This window comes from Labrus bergylta, chromosome 10 (genome assembly GCF_963930695.1).
Source record: "Labrus bergylta chromosome 10, fLabBer1.1, whole genome shotgun sequence".
NCBI lineage: Eukaryota > Metazoa > Chordata > Actinopteri > Labriformes > Labridae > Labrus > Labrus bergylta.
Genome location: NC_089204.1, coordinates 8,706,934 through 8,727,940, shown reverse-complemented (window position 1 = coordinate 8,727,940; position 21,007 = coordinate 8,706,934). Strand labels below are relative to the sequence as shown.

At 37.3% G+C, this 21,007-nt stretch overlaps 1 protein-coding gene across 3 annotated transcripts in view; it reads left to right on the top strand.

Moving 5' to 3' along the window:
- piezo1 (piezo type mechanosensitive ion channel component 1 (Er blood group)) overlaps positions 1 to 21,007 on the top strand; it is a 62,931-nt gene that overhangs the window by 25,137 nt on the left and 16,787 nt on the right. For 2 of the 3 annotated variants that reach the window (XM_065959507.1, XM_020638248.3), the window contains exons 2-28: positions 466 to 561; positions 912 to 1,077; positions 1,346 to 1,487; positions 4,567 to 4,804; positions 5,534 to 5,747; positions 6,751 to 6,922; positions 7,340 to 7,405; positions 7,691 to 7,763; positions 8,400 to 8,503; positions 8,738 to 8,817; positions 8,929 to 9,109; positions 9,684 to 9,789; positions 10,245 to 10,426; positions 10,647 to 10,795; positions 10,980 to 11,138; positions 11,624 to 11,730; positions 11,884 to 12,050; positions 12,797 to 12,973; positions 14,031 to 14,156; positions 14,434 to 14,634; positions 15,373 to 15,577; positions 15,801 to 15,905; positions 16,745 to 16,901; positions 17,181 to 17,424; positions 17,516 to 17,612; positions 17,774 to 17,939; positions 18,282 to 18,371. In XM_065959507.1, coding sequence (XP_065815579.1) covers positions 466 to 561; positions 912 to 1,077; positions 1,346 to 1,487; positions 4,567 to 4,804; positions 5,534 to 5,747; positions 6,751 to 6,922; positions 7,340 to 7,405; positions 7,691 to 7,763; positions 8,400 to 8,503; positions 8,738 to 8,817; positions 8,929 to 9,109; positions 9,684 to 9,789; positions 10,245 to 10,426; positions 10,647 to 10,795; positions 10,980 to 11,138; positions 11,624 to 11,730; positions 11,884 to 12,050; positions 12,797 to 12,973; positions 14,031 to 14,156; positions 14,434 to 14,634; positions 15,373 to 15,577; positions 15,801 to 15,905; positions 16,745 to 16,901; positions 17,181 to 17,424; positions 17,516 to 17,612; positions 17,774 to 17,939; positions 18,282 to 18,371 — 3,970 coding nt within the window. The remainder of the gene's footprint in view (positions 1 to 465; positions 562 to 911; positions 1,078 to 1,345; positions 1,488 to 4,566; positions 4,805 to 5,533; positions 5,748 to 6,750; positions 6,923 to 7,339; positions 7,406 to 7,690; positions 7,764 to 8,399; positions 8,504 to 8,737; positions 8,818 to 8,928; positions 9,110 to 9,683; positions 9,790 to 10,244; positions 10,427 to 10,646; positions 10,796 to 10,979; positions 11,139 to 11,623; positions 11,731 to 11,883; positions 12,051 to 12,796; positions 12,974 to 14,030; positions 14,157 to 14,433; positions 14,635 to 15,372; positions 15,578 to 15,800; positions 15,906 to 16,744; positions 16,902 to 17,180; positions 17,425 to 17,515; positions 17,613 to 17,773; positions 17,940 to 18,281; positions 18,372 to 21,007) is intronic. The other variant, XM_065959506.1, reaches the window with a different exon arrangement.

Below are 21,007 nucleotides of genomic sequence, written 5' to 3'. Positions count from 1 at the left end.
TTTCTTTTACATTTTGTGATGTCCTGAAAAGGTTCCTCCATACTTTTCACCTGCCCCCACATTCCCTAAGCTTACTGCAACAAGCAGAGTAATTCCACACACCCTCTCGAGTAATTAGGCTGCACGAGGCCATGTGCCCAATTGGACAATGATGTGAGCCTCCAGTTTGTATAGAGTGTCTTGTTTTACCAAAATAGGTTGAATTAAACAGGTTTCATGTTTATTAATGTTAGTTTGTATTCTACATTAGGTTCCCACTTAGTCCCCTGTTGTTCCCATATTTTCGTGGTTGTGTATAGGATCATATATGCTTTATTGCAGTTTCATGTCTTGCTGATGATAAGAGATAATGAGCATGCTAGGCAAGATATTATGGTATACTAACTTGTAATAAATGCTGGAATCTCTAATTGTAGCCTACGTCAAAAGAAACTTTAGTCTGATGCTCATGTTTTTGTTTTGCAGCTTGTCTTCTTCGCTACAATGTCCTGTCCCTGGTTTACTTTCTCTACCTGCTTCTGCTGCCATGGTTACTGTGTCCAAACAAACACACAATCAAAGGTAGGATCATTTGTGTTGGCACAAACCCTAACCCTAACTCTCATATCGGATTTTTCTCATTTTTTTGTTTCCACGCCCCGAGTTCTTAAACATACAGTATGTGACTGACTAATAAACCTAAGAAACTTTTTTTCAAACATTAGGGCCATTATTTTAGCCAGAAAATTTGCTGGGAAAGTTACCTGAATATCTTTGGATTTTTGACTGTAGGTTAGCCAAAACAAAGCATTTGAAGAACTCTGTATCTAAGTTCACTATAAAGAAGCTTCAATACACTGTGGAGGCCTTTCTAATGGAACTAGGGTTTTCCTCTGCTTTTTTCACGTGTGTCTCATCTCTTTATCTTCCAGGTCACACTGGTCGGTTTGTCAAAGTGGTATTCTGTACCAGTGTCCTATTTGTACTGGCTCATATCTGCTTCCAGACGGTACTGTACACCTATCCTCCTCTCAACATAGCGATAGGTGAAAACTGTTCACGATGGGACACTATTTCCAGACATATAGGACTGTCCAGGTAGGTGTTAAGTTTGATTACGTGTTGCACCTTTAATTCTTTACACTGTTATTGATGATTGCTTTTTCTTATCAGTGAAAAACACGAAATGGTATTCAGACAATGGTCTACTTTTTGTGCAAAGTTGATGCCCATGTATTTCAATTTAGGACTAATTGATTGAAGAAGAAGAATATTAGGCACAATCTTGCATCTGCATGCATGTGTTATATTATGAAATGCTGGCCCTCTTTCACCCTTTCCATACATGCATGTGTTTATCTTGTAGGCTTCCCTTGGAAGATCCTTGGAATGTGTTACGTCTTCTGTGTCCTGACCTGGGTGTGTGTATGGTTACATTCGTTACAATGATCCTCTGCAGCAGATTGGTCAGGAACAGAGAAATGGTAGCTGCTGCCAACATTACGTCAGTGAGTATCTGTGTGTTTGTGTGTGAATACGTGTGTATGTGGGTTTGTGTTTGCAAAAATGTTAATGAATGATTATTTTGTGGAGCTGTTTTATTTAGTATTTTAACTGGATAACCAGTTGTATGATAAGTTATTCTCACTGTCAGATTAAATGAATTACCTAATTTCTTTTCTTTTTTTTAAACAAAAAGAAAAACGAGACCTAGTTAGACCTGATTGATATAGTTACTTTAAAAAAAAATCTGCAGCCAAGACAGGCTTCCCGTTTATGAGTACCTGATAAAACTGAAAACCGAATTCCTTTTGTCTTCTTCATTTAAATCTGATCAGTAGCTCCAACACTTACAGGTTTATGTCTGTGATTTATTGAAATTATTTTCTTTCTGTCTCTGTAGTAGGCACACTTGTCTAATTTTTTTTTTGCTATTTCTGGCATAATTTCTTCCTGAAATGCCTTTGTGTTGGTACCATGTGGATTACTAACACAATAATAGATACAAAACCCAAACCCTTAAAAGCAGCCAAGTGTTTATTTAAACACTCTCTGTAGTATGTAGGTTTGAGCTTGATGTTTTTTATGTAGGGTTCTCTCAATGGTGCAGGAGCAGAACTTCCTCAGTATATAAAGGAACAAAAAAATATATTCAATATTCTGCTGTGACCCACTCTCTATAGCCTCCAGTCAGCTCTCCTTCCTACTTTAGTTAGGCTTTTAAATGTTATCTGCCATTAGACCAGGTCTTTAGGAAGGCAGCAGACTTTTTAGAGAGCCCTTATTGATCTTATCGATCTTTCCCTCTCATTTACCTGTCAATTTTTATGACAGAGTTATATGATTATTGTTCTTGTGAAACTCTGGGAACCTTACTTTACAAGCTGTACCTTACACCTGATTTCATGCCAAGTAAAATAAGAGTAAAATAACTGTTTTATTTGATGTTTTCCTTCTTAGTTTTTCCTTTGCATTCTAGAAGTAATGTAACAAATGGCATGTAATAATATGCTGTTTGACAGATTTCCAGTTTTTCTTCTGTAGCCTTTCAATGTTTTGAGTAAGTTGCAATCATTGCTGACATACTGTGTGCACGATGTAAAGGAAAGAGTGTGCCAGCTTTTCAGCCCTAATTGTTACCATGCCTTCTTGCTTTAGCTTTGCCGAATATAGTTGAGCTTCCTACTCTCCCGTCCCTCAGTCAGATCTGTGTATTTTTCCATCTCACCTTTTTTTTTTACCCTCTCACTTTCATTCTTTTTTTTTGTCTCCAAGGCAACCGCCCAAACAAATACTACAGAGATTTGGGTCAAAATATGTGGAGGGGACAATGGAGTACATACTTGCACCAATAAGTTATATAAAGGCAGACGACTACATTGTCATGTAAAAACAAAGAAAATAAACTAAGGGCTTTTAACATTTAAACTCAGAAACGGTCTATTCAGTGAACTAATAGTGAGCTCCAACACTGAGCACTTGTGATTCTGTTTCTGGTGATAGTCCACCTCCTGCTGGCTCTGAGGGTTGGTAATGGTTTTACACCCCTGATCTCTGTAATAAAAAAGGTGGATTTATGTTAAAAAGCTTCTTAATTCCTTCATAATTATCAATTATCACAAATAACCAACCCATATCCAGCAGCAGATTGGCTTTCATGCATTTTGGCTCATGTCTGGTCTGGTGTTTTCAGTTTAACTTTTGTTCCAACTTAAGAACAAGTTAAGGGAGCAAGTTTTGTTTAACACTCAAATTTGCTACAAAAAAAAAGAACTTAAGATGAAACATTTTCATGCACATAATTCATGCATGAGCTGCAGTGTTTACAGCAGCTCCGCTATGTTCACCAGTGTGTCTCAAACAGTGTCCGCCTAATGTCTAGTTTTGGCCAGGAAGTGTATAATAGTTTATCAGTGCTTTTATACTTCAATGCACTGCTTGTAAACTTGTAGTTAATAGTATTTCAGGGTGAAATTACTTGCACCTCTTGCAACAACAAAAAAAAGTAATGCATTGGGATTCCATTTTGAATAATATATAATCTACCAACATCAAGCGGGTTCCCTAAGCTAACAAATCTCCTCTTTCTTACTGGATACTTCTACACATCAGTTCTGTCACATTCTTTAGAAGGTGGCAGAGTCGTGAAATTCCTAGCGCAGTAATATAATAAGTAACGTCAGATATTAGCCACCTGTTGCTCCATGTCATGTCAGAGTGTTTTGCTTCTTCTCTTATGTGCTGGTTCTCACAGGGATATTAGATTACTCTCTGAGTATGTGTGTGTGTGTGTGTGTGTGTGTGTGTGTGTGTGTGTGTGTGTGTGTGTGTGTATATCTAAAGTTGTTGGCAGTGACACAAAAGAAGGGGGTGTTCTGTTTTTATTAATAGTCAGACAGTTAGATTGTGATTAAATGAGAAACATGAGAGCTTGAGTATTTCTCTTTAATCTTTTACAATGAAGAGTGACGACATGTTGCAATCTCTCTGGGTTAAGTGTACCATTAAACCTTTCACTACTGCCCTCTACTATAAATCTCCAGACTGCACTTTGCATTACTTGGTAAAATAATAATAATAATGGATTCGGTATGAGCTCCTTACTTATTATATTGTTGTTGTTTTATATTGTGTTAGCTTTATGTGTCTGACATTCAAAGTCTGTTTTTATTATAGATTTGACTGTTGGTGTTGTCCTTGTTTAAGTTGTCTATTTGTGAACAGGCTGAATTCCTGTCAGCTGTGTGCTCAATTTTAGACTTTAACACTTCAGAATAAGATGAGGAAATCAAGTGACTGAGTTAATATTAAGGGAGCTTTTCCACAAATGTTCTTTTCTTAAAACATCACATGTATTTTAGTTTGGTATTCAAATATTTCTTGGGATATTAGCACAATATCCTGCAGCTTTTTGCAGTTTTTAAATTTTGACAATCAGTACAACCAACAATAAATCTGTTACGTAAACATTTTATTTCTAGGTGCTGCATCTAATCTGTAATTGTTGAAAACATACACAATTGTCATTTGTGAGACTCAACTCTAGCTTTGTCATTGTAACTTATTCTTCTCCATCTCTCCACTTAGCTAGATGATGATGTAACAGGTAACAGTACAGATGATGAAGTGGCAGATGAGGAGGAGGAAGAGGCATCAGAAGAAGAAGATGAGGAAGAGAAAGAGAGGTCATTACCTGGAGACCCTGATGAGGAAGTTTCCCCAGTAACCAGAGCAAAGCAACTGGCTGAGCGTCTGAAGGCCACAGCACCCAAAGTTCTGCGGGACATGGGGAGAGTCTTGGCTGTCAGCCTTCTGGCTTTAGCTGGTAGGATTTGCGTTACATCAAAACCTTATCAAGTGTCCATATTATTTCAAAACGCATGAACGAGGGGGTGAAAAAGTGACACCAAAGTCTGGTGACTGGTACAGTGAGCAATTATTTTACATTAATGATTATCAAATGATCATAGATTCTGCTTTTTCCTACCTGTCAGGCTCCCTGAAAGGTCACACATGAAAATCTCATCCGGCACACTCCAATTTTTTCTTGTAAATCTTACATCATAGTCAGAAAACATTTAAAATGAGTGCCATAATGGCTAACATAATGGACTCTATTTTCACAGTCTGCAACATGTTGTCTAAAACACAACACGTCTCACTACGTTTTGCTAGTTACACTGTGTAAAACTGATCAACCCAAGCAGGGGTTAAGCTCTCTTAAATGCGCCATCCTGGGTTCGGTTAATCACAGAGAACATTTCATTGTGCTAGTTTACCAGGTGCCCGGCGCAACTGGCTCTTACAGGTCGCAAGATCTTACACTCTGATTGGTTCGATGAATGTTTCACCCAACTATGTTTGTCACGTGACTTTCCAGGGAAACCCATCTCTTTTGCGCCCTGTGCTTAACTCTGTGCCCAGATTATCTGCTGTCTAACTAGCAAAATGTAGAAGGACACAGCACAAACCACTTTGTGCCTTTTAGACTTTCATAGTATGGGCCCTGGTTTGAATTTAAATGTCCCTGACCACTGCTCTTTTTCCCTCCCAGGCATCACACTGCCCTCTGCCTTCTCAGCTATCTACTTCCTGCTTTTCATTGGTGTGTGCACATGGTGGTCGTGCCATCTTCCTATCAGTCACCTGGGCTTTAATGCGCTGTGTGTAATGGTGGGCTTCTTCACATCGGGGCACATGCTTTGCCTATACTTGTACCAGAGTCTGCTTTCTCAGGCCTTGTTCCCTCCACACACCCTTTGGGCAAGGTAAGACTGATGGACATTTTACATAAAAGGATGAAACTTTTCAATTCAATAGATTCATGTATTGGCCCCAGGACAATTCCTTAACAGGTGAGAAGCAAGCTTCCAAGTTTGTAGCAGACAGTTATACAACCTCTCTGCCTTCCATTGTGATTGGCTCTTTAATTGTCAGCAGGCAGTAGAGATGATCAGAGATGTGCCTTTATTGTTGTAGGAGTCTTTATCAAACTTCACAAATAGTCATAATTGTGGCACATTGATATACTTTCAAATGTCGCTCAGCATTATGAAGCAGTAAGGCAGGCCTGCCTGTCCAGCTTTTCCAACCTGATTTAGCCTATTTAGCCTATTTGGCCATCTGATGTTCTCAGTAAAGTTTTAAATCTTCTCAAACCAATTAAACATATTACAGCTTCAGCTGAGTGTTAAGGAATAACCAAAATATGTTTCACCTGGTACTCTAGTTGGCCAAAATGCGCTGAAACCTCTGGCACTTTGTCCTTAAGTATGAGGAACAATCATGCAAATCTGAGCGATGATCCTTAAGCTCAACCTGACAGCCATTTTTGGATTGAACGCGACCAACACTGTAACCATCTCAATGCATATGTGAGGGGGCTAAATGTAATACTATTTCCTTTATCCCGTAATTAGACATACTCAAAGGCACCACAAGGTGGCATAACCATACAACCCATTCAAAAACATTAGTGCATGATGTACTTAATCAAAGACATTTCAAGCCCAGAACAATATTTGAAAAATATCAGGATCTATACAAAAAAATTAGGGTGCATTTAAAATCCTTCTGTTAAATACTGAAATAGCATTCTGGGGTCCTCTACAGGCAATATTAAGCTGTTCAAAGGCTACAAAGTACATTCCCTTTTCATCATTTTTTCACATCATTGAACAGAGAAGCTCTTTTAGAATTAGCATTTGTTGCATAAACCAATGAGTAACAGTATCCTGTTGTATCTGTCTACAACCCCTCTCTTGTGTCTAGACTCTTTGGTCTGAAGGACATCATCATACCAGGAAACTGCTCCTCGCCCAATGACCTCAACCTTAACGCTGATCATGATTGGCCGGTTTATGTCAACCCTGGAATACTATTCCTTCTCTACATTACTGTTGCAACTGTTCTGAAAACAGGATGCCATGGAACACCAAACCAGGTATATTCTTTTTTTTTTTTACTGACTGCAGAGTTTCCATAGCAGAATAAAACAATATTACAAAAAATAAATACAATTGTTTCTTTGAATGTTTAGATGGATTGGTTTGAAAGATGTTAAAGGTGGTGCCAATGCATGACAAAACATGCTGTTGCTTACTGTGTGCATTCTGTGTTTAGCAAGTTTACTGTTTCACTAACAATTACACTAATCAGTGCAGCAGCAAAATTAGATAAGCTAAAATAAAAGAAGAAAGAATGTACTTTCTCACATGATTAGTCATTGGCAAATCAAGAATGAAGAAAATGATTTAAATTTGAACACAGGTTCTGCAACCAAAACAAAACATCTCATTGATATTATACATTTCTTAATCAAAAAAATATTTCAATTTGTAACTGCATGTATGTTCAGCAGATTGGGGAGAAGAAAATGGAGGAGAAAAGCAGTGTGTTAAAGGAGAAGGAGGAGGAGGAGGTCGAGGTAAGGTCATAGAATATAGTAAAAGTTGATGATACACAGGTAGAGGCTCATATTTATGTGACAACTATTCATTAGGGTTCATTTTATACACTTTCAAAGTGCAGTGCTAAGGGCTGAGATTTATCATCTTTACAAACTATAATAAGAAAATGATTTGTATTCCACATGTTGATATTAATAGGTGTTATTTTTAGAAGAATTAAATGATGACACCAAATCTGTTCACATTTTCATGGAGGTGTGATACCTGCATCCTAAAAGTTCTGTTCTGTTCTCTTCTTTAAGATCATGCTTCTTCCTATGGGAACAGAAAGCAGCGGAGGAGGAACGGCTACAGGAGATAGCCAACAAGATCTGGGTATAAATTACTTGAATTCTCTTATTATCATTCTAAAAAACTTTAATGTATTTTCTTCTTTTAAAATGACTCTGAATAGACAAACCTTACAACAGTAGAATATGTGTTTAGGATTTAGATTTTTACAAATACTTGATGATGTAAAAACTCATTTGTGACACAGAAGACTATGACTATGAAGTGACCCTCAAGATGGAAACTGTATAATCAAATTTGATCAAAAAACAAATTGTTCTCTCATTCAAGAGTTGGTTTGTTTTAATTGCAACAACCTTTTTAGTTTTTCATTTCAAATAAACCAACTTCACATCAGCTTAAACCCAGGGATAAAATGGATGAAACATTTGGTGGTCAATTAAAGACTGCCATTGTGCGAAAGAGGGGTACACCCTGGCAAGGTCGAAACATTTTAATTTGTTGTCCTAAGTATTTAGTGCGTTGATAGCTGATATCATGGTCAGACAATTTGATGGGCTTCAAACAAGCCTCCCAGATTAGGGAACTTGTTTTTAGAGGATACAATTAAAGCAACCAGTAAAACGATCCATCCATCCCTGTATCTCTCTCTCTCTCTCACTCTCTCTGGATCCATCCATCCATCCACCCAATGTTAATGTATTCATTTATTTTTGGCAGGTGATAGTGGCCCCACCGTTGGCCAACAGAGTGAAAGTCCATTTTTCCTGCTGGGAAAGGTGGTCATGCAGCAGAGCTATGTCTGTGCTCTCATAGCTATGATGGTAACTATTGTAAAGCCATTTATACTTTTATAGAATAACATTTATCGAGCAATATAGTAGACTTTACCTTTAGTCTAACTTTAAATCTGCAAAACTGAACTTAATGGCTAACAATCACAGTCAGTTCAGTTCAATTTCTTCACCTTCAACCTTCAGTGGCTGCATCAAACTATTGATCTCATAGATCATAATTTTCCTTGTTCTCATGTGCTGTTTTCATGCCCATGTTTTCAGGTTTGGAGTATAACGTATCATAACTGGCTGACGTTTGTGCTGCTGCTATGGGCTTGTCTCATCTGGATTCTGCGTGCCAGGTATTGTTACCCCTGACACACTGGCAGAACAAATCAGGAAGCTAAAAAACATCCTGATATTCTTAAGAACTGAACTTTTATTTACATTTCAAATTTGCATTTATTTTGCAGACGACATGCAGCCACACTGTGCTCTCCATTCATCCTGCTCTATGGCCTGGCTCTATGCTGCCTGCAGTATGTCTGGGCTATGGAGCTTGAGCCTGAACTGCCAACCACAGTGGGAACTATGAGCCTCAGCCAGTTAGGACTAGACAGACCCCAGTACCCATGTCTAAGGCTGGGAGCTATGGTAAGATAAGAGCATATCAATATTTCATGACTTGATGAAATTGGGTCAAATATGTGACTTATTGTGACATTTCTTTTGGTATAAATCGTTATCACATTATCACTGACTCCTGGCTGTGAAAACTGGCTGATAGAAGCTGGAGCTTGTCGGTAAAGTTAAGAGATACACATCAGATAAAGTAGTAGTTCATCTCTACTCACAGTACTACAAGGAAGGAGCTCTGCCGGTCACTTGTTTGAACATAAACCAAAACCTCATGGCTGTGCTACCTCAAACAAACTTTAATAGCAAAACTCAAGGCATTATTAAATAATATATTCAGCATTATAACCATCAGTACTTGTGCCAAATTCCATTATATACGTAGATTTAATCAAATCATATAATCTAAAAGTTTGAGTAAGAGAAACTGGACCTCAATATTTTATTTACAATTTAATTCAGTCACTTGTTAAGTGACATTCTCCTACTTTTTCCACATCTATCCTTGGTACACACATGGACAAAAATGAAACCAAGTGTCTATGTTTATTTTTGTTTCTCTTTGTCTATTTTATCTCACTTTCTCCATCAGCTGCTGTTTACGTTAACATTCTGGCTGTTGGTACGTCAGTCAGTGAAAGAAAACTTCAGTTTGAAGAGAAAAATGGCAACACCCCTACAGGAAGTCACTACAGGAGGTGAAACATCTTTCTTCAAAAACACCCGCACATAAAAGTTGAAAGATTTATATTTTTTGAAAGCATACACAACTCATTAAGTTGTCTGAGGTCAAGCCCATCAAAAGCACATGTCAAGTTTCTATTGTACTTTACCAAGAATATGAGGTTGACGATAATCATTTTAAAGTAAAAGTGAAGTTACAAACTGAATACAATCTTGAACCCAGCAATGTGAAATGAATCATCAGGTCGTGGTCTGTTTTTGTATGAATGTAAGCCCTCTCGACATTTACTTTTTTTGCTATCAAGTTAAATAGCTAGTTTCTCTATTCAAGCTTTTTACACAAATCATACTCGTCCATAGTAGATGACACATTTGTGTACTTCCTACAATGTATATAATCCTCCTGAATGAATGACATTTTCAACATCCAATTTCCTCCTTTTCCTATCTTTGAAACCCCTTCTGTCAGAAGAGAGCGCTGCTAATGACTCAGTGCTAAAGGTTGCGGGAGGTATGGTGATGAGCTGTTATGCCAAATACTGGATCTATGTGTGTGGAGGGATGTTCATCATGGTTTCCTTTGCTGGCAAACTTGTTGGATACAAGATCATCTATATGCTGCTGTTCCTTCTCTGCCTCTGTCTATATCAGGTAGGAACATGCCTATCGGTCACTGATTCATGTTGAAAGTCTTCATTTTTACTGAGTGTTCGAGGCTCATTAAGATAGGTCATCAGATTATTACAAATATTTATTTAGGATTGATATGTGTGACCAAAGTTGGGTTGTGACAACATTATTTTAATCAACCGTTGAAGTTATTATTGCAATTATCTTTAAATTGAAATGAGTAACTTATCTGATTTCTCAGGTATACTATTCTTTATGGAGGCGTCTGTTGAAGCTCTTCTGGTGGCTAGTTGTGGCCTACACCATGCTGGTGCTGATCTCCATCTACACTTATCAGTTTGAAGACTTCCCTGGATACTGGAGAAACTTCACTGGTTTCACAGAAGAGCAGTATGTTCTCTGTTTCAGCTGTAGGCTGTTTCTACAGTCATCAAAAATACAAATTATTATTATTATTATATATAAGCTAACAGTAATAATAATTGTAGTAGTAGTTGTAGTAGTATGAAATAAATAAGAAAGATATTTTTGAACTGACGTAATGAAGTTTTGAAATGCCCACTGTTTTCTTCAGGTTAGCAGCAATTGGTCTGGAGACATTTGCTCTGTCTGAACTCTTCACCAGTATTTTGATCCCTGGCTTCTTCCTGTTGGCCTGCATTCTGCAGCTTCACTACTTTCACAAACCCTTCATGAGAATTACTGACCTGGATCATGTTACACCAATACACAAGTAATATCACTTTTTATAGCTGTGTTGTCACTATGAAATGTGGTAAATTATTTTTGGTTGTGTCTTATTTTGAGGGAACATCACTCAAAATAACATCATATCTGCAGAGATTTGATGCATATATGAGAGTTGGATGTCAGCATTATGAGATGTGAGGGGGTCACAGGAGAAATGGATAGAATAGATCTGAACCAAGTCTTTATAATTGGTAAAATTTCACAACATACATAATTACACGGTATTACATCCCAATGTGAAACAGTTTTTATTTATTGAGTATTTGGGAATTGTTAGAATTTTCATTCAGTAGTAATACGATTAGAACAGGTCCATTGTCATCCAAGATGCTGACTCCTAAGAATGAAACATAAACAGCTTTTTTTCTGGAGTGCTTGAAACCACAAATGAATATGAATATTTTAGCTGCTAAGTGTTGGTTAAAATTAACTATTTTGGCTAGAACTAATAAGGCAATCTGCCACCAGGAAGAAGAACGGCCAGAGAATGGAGCAACTTGGCTCCAGTAATGTGGGGTTAAACTCTGAAGAGGAAGACCTGGTGACAAACATTGATGAGGAATCTGAAGAGGAAGGTAGGACAAACTGGGGCGGTTAAAATTAAGACACTTTTTCAGAGTTACATTTTTTAAAAGATTTCTTCTGAATTGGTTTCAATTTCCTGTTTCTCCAGTCTCACCCTTTACCTTCTCCGTGTTGTTATCAATCCTCCCTCTTCCTTCTTTCAGTGGACTTGTTGCCCAGTAAGTGGGGTCTGGTGATGGACAGGTTACTGGTTCTGTCCAGAAAGTTCTCAGACAATCTCACGAAAGTTCAAGTGTTTCTGTGGAGGCTTCTGGAGCTCCACATCCTCAAGATGGTGGCCTTCTTCTCTGTGTGGGTTGCAGTTGAAGAGGTAAATGCAAAGGGAATTGGTGTTGTGTGTTGGGGAAGTTGTAGGACAAAGAATAACTGAAATAGAATAGAATTACTTTATTGATCCCAAACTGGGAAATTGTGGAAATGTGGAAATGCTGCAAAGCAAATTATATTTCCAGAATTTCCCTCAGGGATTAATAAAGTATTTAAAAAAATTAAAAAAATTAAAATGATAGCTCTAAATGGTACAAAAATTAGAAATGGGACCCCCTGTTGTGTCGTAGAAGAAACATTGAACAAGAACACCATTAAGTTAAAAGAAAGGTATTCATTTGTGTTTTGACATTTCAATGTTAATATCAGGAAAGCAATGGATCTAACAACTAAACAAACATACAGTACCATACAAATGACAACATCAAGCTGCTGAATGCTGTCACTTACTTTGTTCAGGCATTCTTGCATACTTTATTCAGAATTAGTTTGTTTACATTTTGTGGCAGGCAGAACTATCTACATCATGTGATCAATTTTCATATTAACAATGGTGATGTCCCTCAAGAGTTTCTGCATTTCTTTAGGCTAATCGAAAATTCCCTTAATTAGCATCAAAAAGTCTGCATCAGAGCCCATACATAAGTTGTATCTAGTTTTACATCCATGTTGAGAATGGCTTGTTTCTGTCTTGGCCTGAGGGATGAATATAACTTGATGACAAAGTCTTTAACTAGTCTATTTTGTACAGGTGCCTGAAGACCTAAATTTTGTCCTGTTTGTCTGCAGCCATCTGTAATGAACCTGGTCCTGGTAGTGTTGTGGTCTCTGGCAATGCCTTACAGTCGATTTGGGCCTATGGCTTCCTGCCTGTCTACAGTCTGGGTTTGTGTCATCATCGTGTGTAAGATGTTGTACCAGCTCAGTGTTGTCAACCCTGTTGAGTACTCCAGTAACTGTGACAAGGTAAGAACCATGCACACATACACTAAAGTACTGTATATCTGTAACAACAGGCATGATATTCTACTTTTATAAGTCATGTCTGTTGGATCAACTGGCCCAATGGCACATAAATGGGTGCAACTACATTTGCTACTCATTTATTGTGGGCACTGGATGTTTAAATGAGAAGCTGCATGGGTGATTAACTGCTTAGAGCAGCGATGTACTGTGCACCACTTTCCACCCATTGTATAGGTCTCTAGTTGTTTTTCATGTACTTTGGGGCACTATGTGTAGGGTCTAAATGTTGTATTTGTGAATGGTCTGTATACATTTGATCTTATGTAAACTAGAGATGGGACAGCATCTCTAATGTAAACAACTAGAGAGCAAGTTGTCTGGATTGAATGAATGGTTGGATGAGGAAAAGGGACAGACGTAGGCAAAACGCTTCTGTTGAAATGTAAAGGTATGATTTTCAAGATGACCAAAATTCTTTTTCACATACTTAATATGTAATTTATCTTACAACACCTTGAAAATGAACATTTAATCACACCATTTAAAAATGAAAATAAATAATACAATAATTAAGGTCTCATTATTGGGACTGATCTAGACTTTGTCCAGAATTACACAAGGTAAACCTTTTTGAAAAATAGAAAATATAAATTGTGGTCTTTACTTCCATTGTATGTTATATAAGGTACTCATGGCTGCATTACATTCTTTCAATAAATAATCTTCAAGAAAGAAATGGATTAAAATGGATACGCCTAAGGATGTTTTCTAATATCAGTCACACAGACTTAATAATAATAACTACATTAGGGTTAGATGTGAATACAGGGTTTAATTCCAGATATAAGTTAACTCTATGGATACCTGCATGTAAAACATTTTTGTATCAGTTGTTTACATTTTAGGTAAAATGTCACATTCTTCAATCAAGTAATGAGTGACAAATAGATGGTTATTCCTTCACTAACTTCAGCTGACATAATATCAATGTAGTCCCATTAGATACAATTATGATTGTCATACTTATGAAATAGTTTCTTTGCTTTCCCCTTTACAGCCTCTAACAAATGCAACCAACCTGTTACCAGAGGAGATGAACAATTCCTCTCTCTATAAGGAGCCAGTGGATCCAGCCAACTGGTTTGGAATAAGGAAAGATGCCACTGTACTGGGTTACAGCAAGGTAGAGTAAATGTGTGTGTTAGTTGTTGTTAGGAAATGTGAGTAATTACACATGTCTTTCATGGCCACAGTATCAATAGTTTTGTTTAACATTTATGGAAGTTTTAGAAATGCTGGGTTAGTCTGATCGAAAGACAACAGTAACTTTGTTGAAACAAGAGATGTAAACATGGATATGCAGCCAACAAATCCACAGTAATGCTTCTATATCGCTGAGACCGCTTCCTCGTTTGAACATTTTCTCTAAAGGGTCAGTTGTCGTTCATGTTTTTTTGCAGAACCATTTGATCGTTCTGGTGTTGTTGGTGTTTGAGGCGACAGTGTATCGTCATCAGACTCACCACTACCGTCAGATCCAACAATCTCCACCCATCATCCCTGCTCTGTTCCCGAAAGCCACCAGGGACACTCTGGACCAGGGACTTATACCCTGCTTCAAGTACCTGCTCAACTACGGTTTCTACAAATTTGGATTAGAGGTATTTGGGAAAGATCCTCAAACAGTTTTTTTGGAATAGATAATAGAAAAAGGGTACTAATTGAATGAGAATTCAATGAGATTGCCCTCAGATGAAGACTATTAGCCAAAGAGCACAGAAGACAACCCTTTGCCCAGAATCTCTTTGTTGAGCTCATCATCCATTGCTAGTCTGTATCATTAGACCAGAAAATACATTTAATTAAGAAAAACCCGGGAATCAGATAAATATAATTATTTGAACTGATTAATGACAAAGAAAGAAAATATAACAAAACCTTATAAGCAAGAATTGGTTGTCACTTTGTGTAAAAACACAAAATATAATCGAATACATTTGATTAAAAAAAAAGACAAAAAGGCATAAATGAAAGCTTACTTTTTGAAGTGTCCAATGAAAATCTACAAAGGCAAAACAAATTACAATATCATTTATATATGACACAGGAGGAAAGGTACACAGAGACTAATTGCACCGGGGAAAAAAATCAAGACTAGTGAAACTGATGAGCAATCAAAGTGGAGGGAAACCCATAAAGTAACACTGTGGACAAGAAGCACAAAACAAAGCAGGACACATCAAAGACCGACAGAGGTCTCAAGAACATAACAGTAACAATACACTCGATGAGTGGAAAACACAAGGGAAGGAAAAGACAAGATCATTTTTGATTATAATTTTGTTTTCTTTCACTTTTGCTGTATTTGAATCTCCCAAATACCTCTCTGCTTTATAAAGATTTGCTTCCTGATGACGGTGAATGTGATTGGCCAGAGGATGAACTTCTTGGTGATAATCCATGGCTGTTGGTTGGTAGCCATCTTGGTAAGGCGACAGCGGGCTGCTATTGCAAGGATCTGGCCCAGATATTGTCTTTTTCTATCCATCTTCATGATCTTCCAGTTTCTACTGTGCGTTGGCATACCACCTGCTCTCTGTATGGGTGAGTACTGATATGAAATGAGATCAAACTAGAGGACATTATAAAACAACAGTACTCCCAAATAATGAATATTACCATAGTACAAGTCAATTCAAATAAATTCAAAAAGGCTTCATTAACATGGAAACATTAAATTTGCAGACTCTAGTCATTTTGTTGAAGCGTAACTACTTCTACTCACCTGTATTTAATGGTATTTCTTTTTGTGTCTTCTGCCCTGTAGACTACCCATGGCGGTGGAACACTCCCGTGCTTATGAACTCAGCCCTTATAAAATGGATCTATCTGCCTGACTTCTATACTGTGCCTAACGCCAGAAATCTCATAGGTTTGTTTGTCTTTGTTTGCATCTGTGTGACTTTTTCAATCTCTTCATACAGTAAATTAATCACTATTGATCAATGACACAACATGGCATGGACATTATTAAAGAATTGTTAGATGCTGGCACTGCAGAAAGATAATGTCTTATTTCCATACTTTCACTTCCTGTTTTCTGATTTCTTTGTATTTCTTTTTTGTATTGATGCTGTTTGCTGCATAAACTCAACAATCCTTTATTGTTTATTATTTAAATGTTCAAATGTACATTTTTCCAATTTAATTTCCACAACTTTAACAGACATGTTGTACGCTGTCACTCAGTGCCCTCTTTTTAACCCAAATAGTTTTCCTTACAGAACAGATACATTTTAGACTTCAATTCAAACTTTTTGATCGATATCCCAGACTCCAAGTAGCACAACACTTTACATACATACTGCAAATGTATATACCAGTGATCATAGTTCAACTGTAAATGTAGGAACTCAAAGTAGAGTTAATTTTAATTAAAGTAGCTATGAAAAACTTATATTTTCTGTCAATTTTTTGTGGCCCTAATAGGAAAATTGGTATGTATATCTCTTTGATGAGCCTGTCCTGTACAAGAACGTGTCCTCTTTTAATGAAAATGTTTGTGCTCTGTCTTAGCTGGGTAATACAAGTCATTGTAAAAGTTGTTGTTTTTAAGACGTGTGTGCTGCTGCCCCTCTTGGCAAGGACACTCTTGTAAATTAGATTCTTAATCTCCTGGTTAAATACATTTAAAATAAAACATTTAAAGTAGAGTCTATAGTAAACAACAAAAATGTTGATTATGAAATGTGTTTTAATGTGTGTCCACAGCGGACTTTGTGCTGCTGATGTGTGCATCTCAGCAGTGGAAGGTGTTTGAGGTTGAGCACACAGAGGACTGGATGGTTCAGGCAGGAGAGAACACAGATGACCCTGAACCAATGGAAGGTCGACCGTTTAACCCTGCACCCAACTTCATCAACTGCAGGTAAATAGAGCATCTCTGTCTCTGTCTTGCTATCCATCAGTGTTCCAGTCTAAGATTCCAGATGCTGCAGAAAAAAAATGACTCTCTTTTTTTTAATGTTTCATGAAGAGTAGCAAAATGGCGTCTTAAATTTCGATACACAGAAAGTTGGATAATATGTTGGATAATTGTCATACTTTTCTCTCCCTTGCTCTCTCTCTCTGCTGCTCCCTCATCAGAGAGAGAGGAGGCTTCTATTATTGAATATTTATTGAATATACTTTCTCTGTCCTCCCGTAGGAGTTACCTGGACATGGCTAAAGTCCTGGTATTTCGTCACCTTTTCTGGTTGGTGCTGTCAGTGGTTTTTATCACTGGAGCCACCAGGATCTCTGTGTTTGGGCTCGGCTACCTACTCGCCTGCTTCTTTTTTCTGCTGTTTGGGACCCAGCTGTTTGTCAAACCATCCAGAACCCGCCTGGTTCTGTGGGACTGTCTCATCATCTATAATGTGGCAGTCATTGTATCTAAAAATATGTTATCAGTAAGTACTGAACACAGTATTTGGTGCTTCTTTTAAGATTTTTTTGGCCTTTTTGTTAACATTTTTGAACATGATTGTGTTTATGTTTCAGATCCTTGCGTGTGTATTTGTGTTTGAGATGCAGAAAGGCTTCTGTTGGGTTATTCAGCTCTTCAGCCTGGTTTGCACTGTCAAAGGATACTATGACCGTAAGTTGCATTAGTAATGAAGTAGTCCACGATGATGTACAACAGTACAAAAAAAACCCATAAATCAATATGAAATGACTTGTGCCTGTGCATGAAAGTATTTTTTTTTTATTGCCTTTGATTGATTGTATTTGTCATTATGTTTAATTTTTCCTGGACAGCAAAAGCAGTGAGTGACAAGACTTGCACCCTCCCAGTGGAAGAGGCTGGTATTATCTGGGACAGCATCTGTTTTCTCTGTCTGTTGCTGCAGAGGAGGGTCTTTCTCAGTTTCTACTTCCTGCATGTGGTGGCAGAGATGCAGGCCTCTGCCAAACAGGCCTCGAGGTGAGGCTCATTGCACAGAGCACTGAGATCATGAGATTATTAAAACACTAAGTAGGGAAAGAAATGTCCATTACATGTAATTGTTTTTTTTAAATATGTTTCCAATCCAATAATCTAAGAAGAAAAAAGTAATGGGAAAACTTCTTTACTATTAATGGAAACTTTCCTTCTCTGTAAACAAATGTGGTTAGATTTGATGAGGATCCCAAATATAGAGATTACCATGACAGAATTACATTTGATTTGTTTATTAAAATGAAACTGTGAAAAATGCTTCCTCAGTAACTTGCTAATGGCTGTTACTTGCTGACAAATGCAATAACAGCTTTTTCTGTCTTCCAGGGGGTTTGAGCTTTTTAAAACCAGCATTGTGAAGAATATTAGGTTCCACCAGCAAGCTGAGAGAAAATCCTTGTCACAGCTCAAGAGATCGTAAGTGGAAAGCTGTATGAAGAAAATTATGGCTTTGATGATATACTTTTGTCCTGATTTGATTTCATCAATATTTTTTTGGTGCCTATTAATGTTGTAATTATTTCCTTTTCCGTTTTTAAGCAAAAAACGTAATTTGTTGATTGTTTCCGGGCAACAGGTCCTTTCCCATCTAGTATATGATTGGTTGCTCGGAAAAGCGACATTCAGGGCCTTGCTGACAGCTATCCTACACACTCATACTGGTGAACCAGTTGTATTTTTTTATTTTTTTTTATTTAACCTTTATTTAACCAGGAAAAAGTCTTATTGAGATTAAAAATCTCTTTTACAAGAGCGTCTTGGCCAAGACAGGCAGCAGCACAATTACAGGGTTTCAGACATAAAACACTTAACAACAATGAACATAGATACAGGAATCACAAAAAGAACCAGTTCATCAGAATCTGTCATAAGTCATGAGCAACAAAGCGATCAAAAAGGGCAATACGAGTTAGCTAAAACATCTACAGTCAGATATTTCTGCCTCCAGATCATTAAGACGACCTTTAAAAACATTCAAGGAAACCAGCTCCTGAAGATTTAAAGTATCTTGCAACTGATTCCAAGCAGAGGGAGCAGCAAACTTTACATGCGTGCATGTAAAGAGCATCGCCATAGTCTAGCACCAACATGAAAGTGGCAGCAACAAGTGTTTTTTTGGCCTTAAATGAAAAGCAAGACTTATTTCTGAAATAAAATCCTAATTTTAATTTTATTATTATTTTTTTATTTTTTTACAAATTGTTGAATGTGAGGCTTAAAAGAGAGAGAATCATCACAAATCCCAGATATCTGTATTGAGATACAGACTCAGTTTCAAAGCCCTGAAAGATGGTGATAGCAGGAAGGTTCAGTGGCTTTGATTTGGAGTTTGAGAACATCATGAGTTTCATTTTATCAGCATTCAGCACAAGTTTTAAGTCACACAAGGTACGTTGTACAGTATTAAAAGCAAGTTGTAGCTGACAAAGGGCCTGATTTGGTGTAGGTGCAGAGCAGTATATCACAGTGTCATCCTGGGGCACAGCTTTGGATACTACAAGGGAGCTAGAAGTGATGCTTTCTGCCTGCACGCACTGAGATCTTCCAGAAAGGCAGCTTTCAAACCAGCAGACCGCTTTGTCTGATAGTCCTACACTACTTAGTCTTTGCTTTAGTATTACATGATCCACAGTATCAAAAGCCTTTGATAAATCAATGAAGAGTGCTGCACAATGGTGTTTGTTGTCTAAAAATTCTATAAAATCATTGACCACTTTTTAGGCCGCTGTAGTTGTGCTGTGCTTTTTCCTAAAACCTGACTGAAAGTCAGATAAGATATTGTTTGATAGTAGGAAATATTTCAGTGTTTCACTCACATTGGACTCCAGAACCTTAACCAGGACCGACAATTTGGAGATGGGTCTATAATTATTTAACACTGTAGGGTCCCCTCCTTTCAACAAGGGAAGAACAAATGCAGATTTCCATAAAAGAGGAATTTTGTTTGTGTCCAGGGAGAGATTAAAAAGATGTGTCAAAGGTGGTGTGATAAAATCAGCTGCCAGCTTTAAAAAATAAGGCTCCAAGTTGTCAGGACCTGCAATTTTTTGTGTCAAGGAGTTTGAGGGCTTTGATCACTTCTGAGACTGAAATGACTTGAAAACTGAAGGATTGACTACCTGTAACATGACAGTCAGACAGTAGGGGAATTTATATGCTTATCGCTAAAAGAGTCAAACAAGGAGCCAGAGGCTATGAAATGTTCATTGAAGACAGCATGCATTTTGGACTTATCAGTGACTTTAAGTGAGTCCTTAAAAATGCATTGAGGAAGCTCAATTCCATTTTCATTTTCAGCCAGGGATTTAATTGTCTTCCAGAATTTCAGGGGATTGTTGAGGTTGCTTGAGGTTTCTGTGAGGAAATGATCAGCTTTGGCTTTCCTAATTGCAACTGTGAGAGCATCCGAATCCAAACCTGATCTCCTGCCTTTTGCCCATGCTATATTTCACTCATGAAGTGAGTTAGATAAATCTGGAGTGAACCATACATTATTTCGGCCTTGAACTGCTGACAGCTGAAGTAGAATTTTAGAAATCCAGGTCAGTTCAGTAATATTCCCCCCCGAAAGTTTTGTTTTTTCTCCTTTCAAGTCTGAAACTGAATGCATACAGAGATGACAACAACTTGTACTTCACAAGGATATTCAGTTAGAGAGACTGATGGTAAATAACACAGAGTTATAGCTTTTTTAATAACCTTAAAGAGTTGTGGATTTTGAGAAGTCTGCTTTATTTCTCTTTTAGCTGCTCTTGGCTCACATCGGCTGTTTTTTGCGCAAACAGATATGACGTCACAATTTCCGATATGAAGGAAAAAAAACTAGTTTTTAGAACGTCCAATAAAAATCCTGATATTTAGGGAATTGATTCGGTAACACTTTATAATAACCATCATCAATAATATAAAGGATAAATGTATAGTTAATTAAACTTTAGTTAATAGTTATTTTACTGTTAACAAAGAATGAAATGATAGTTAATAATGTTTGATAATCGATGTTATGTTAACAGTTTATTGTTGCACACATTATAACATTTCATACACTTTAT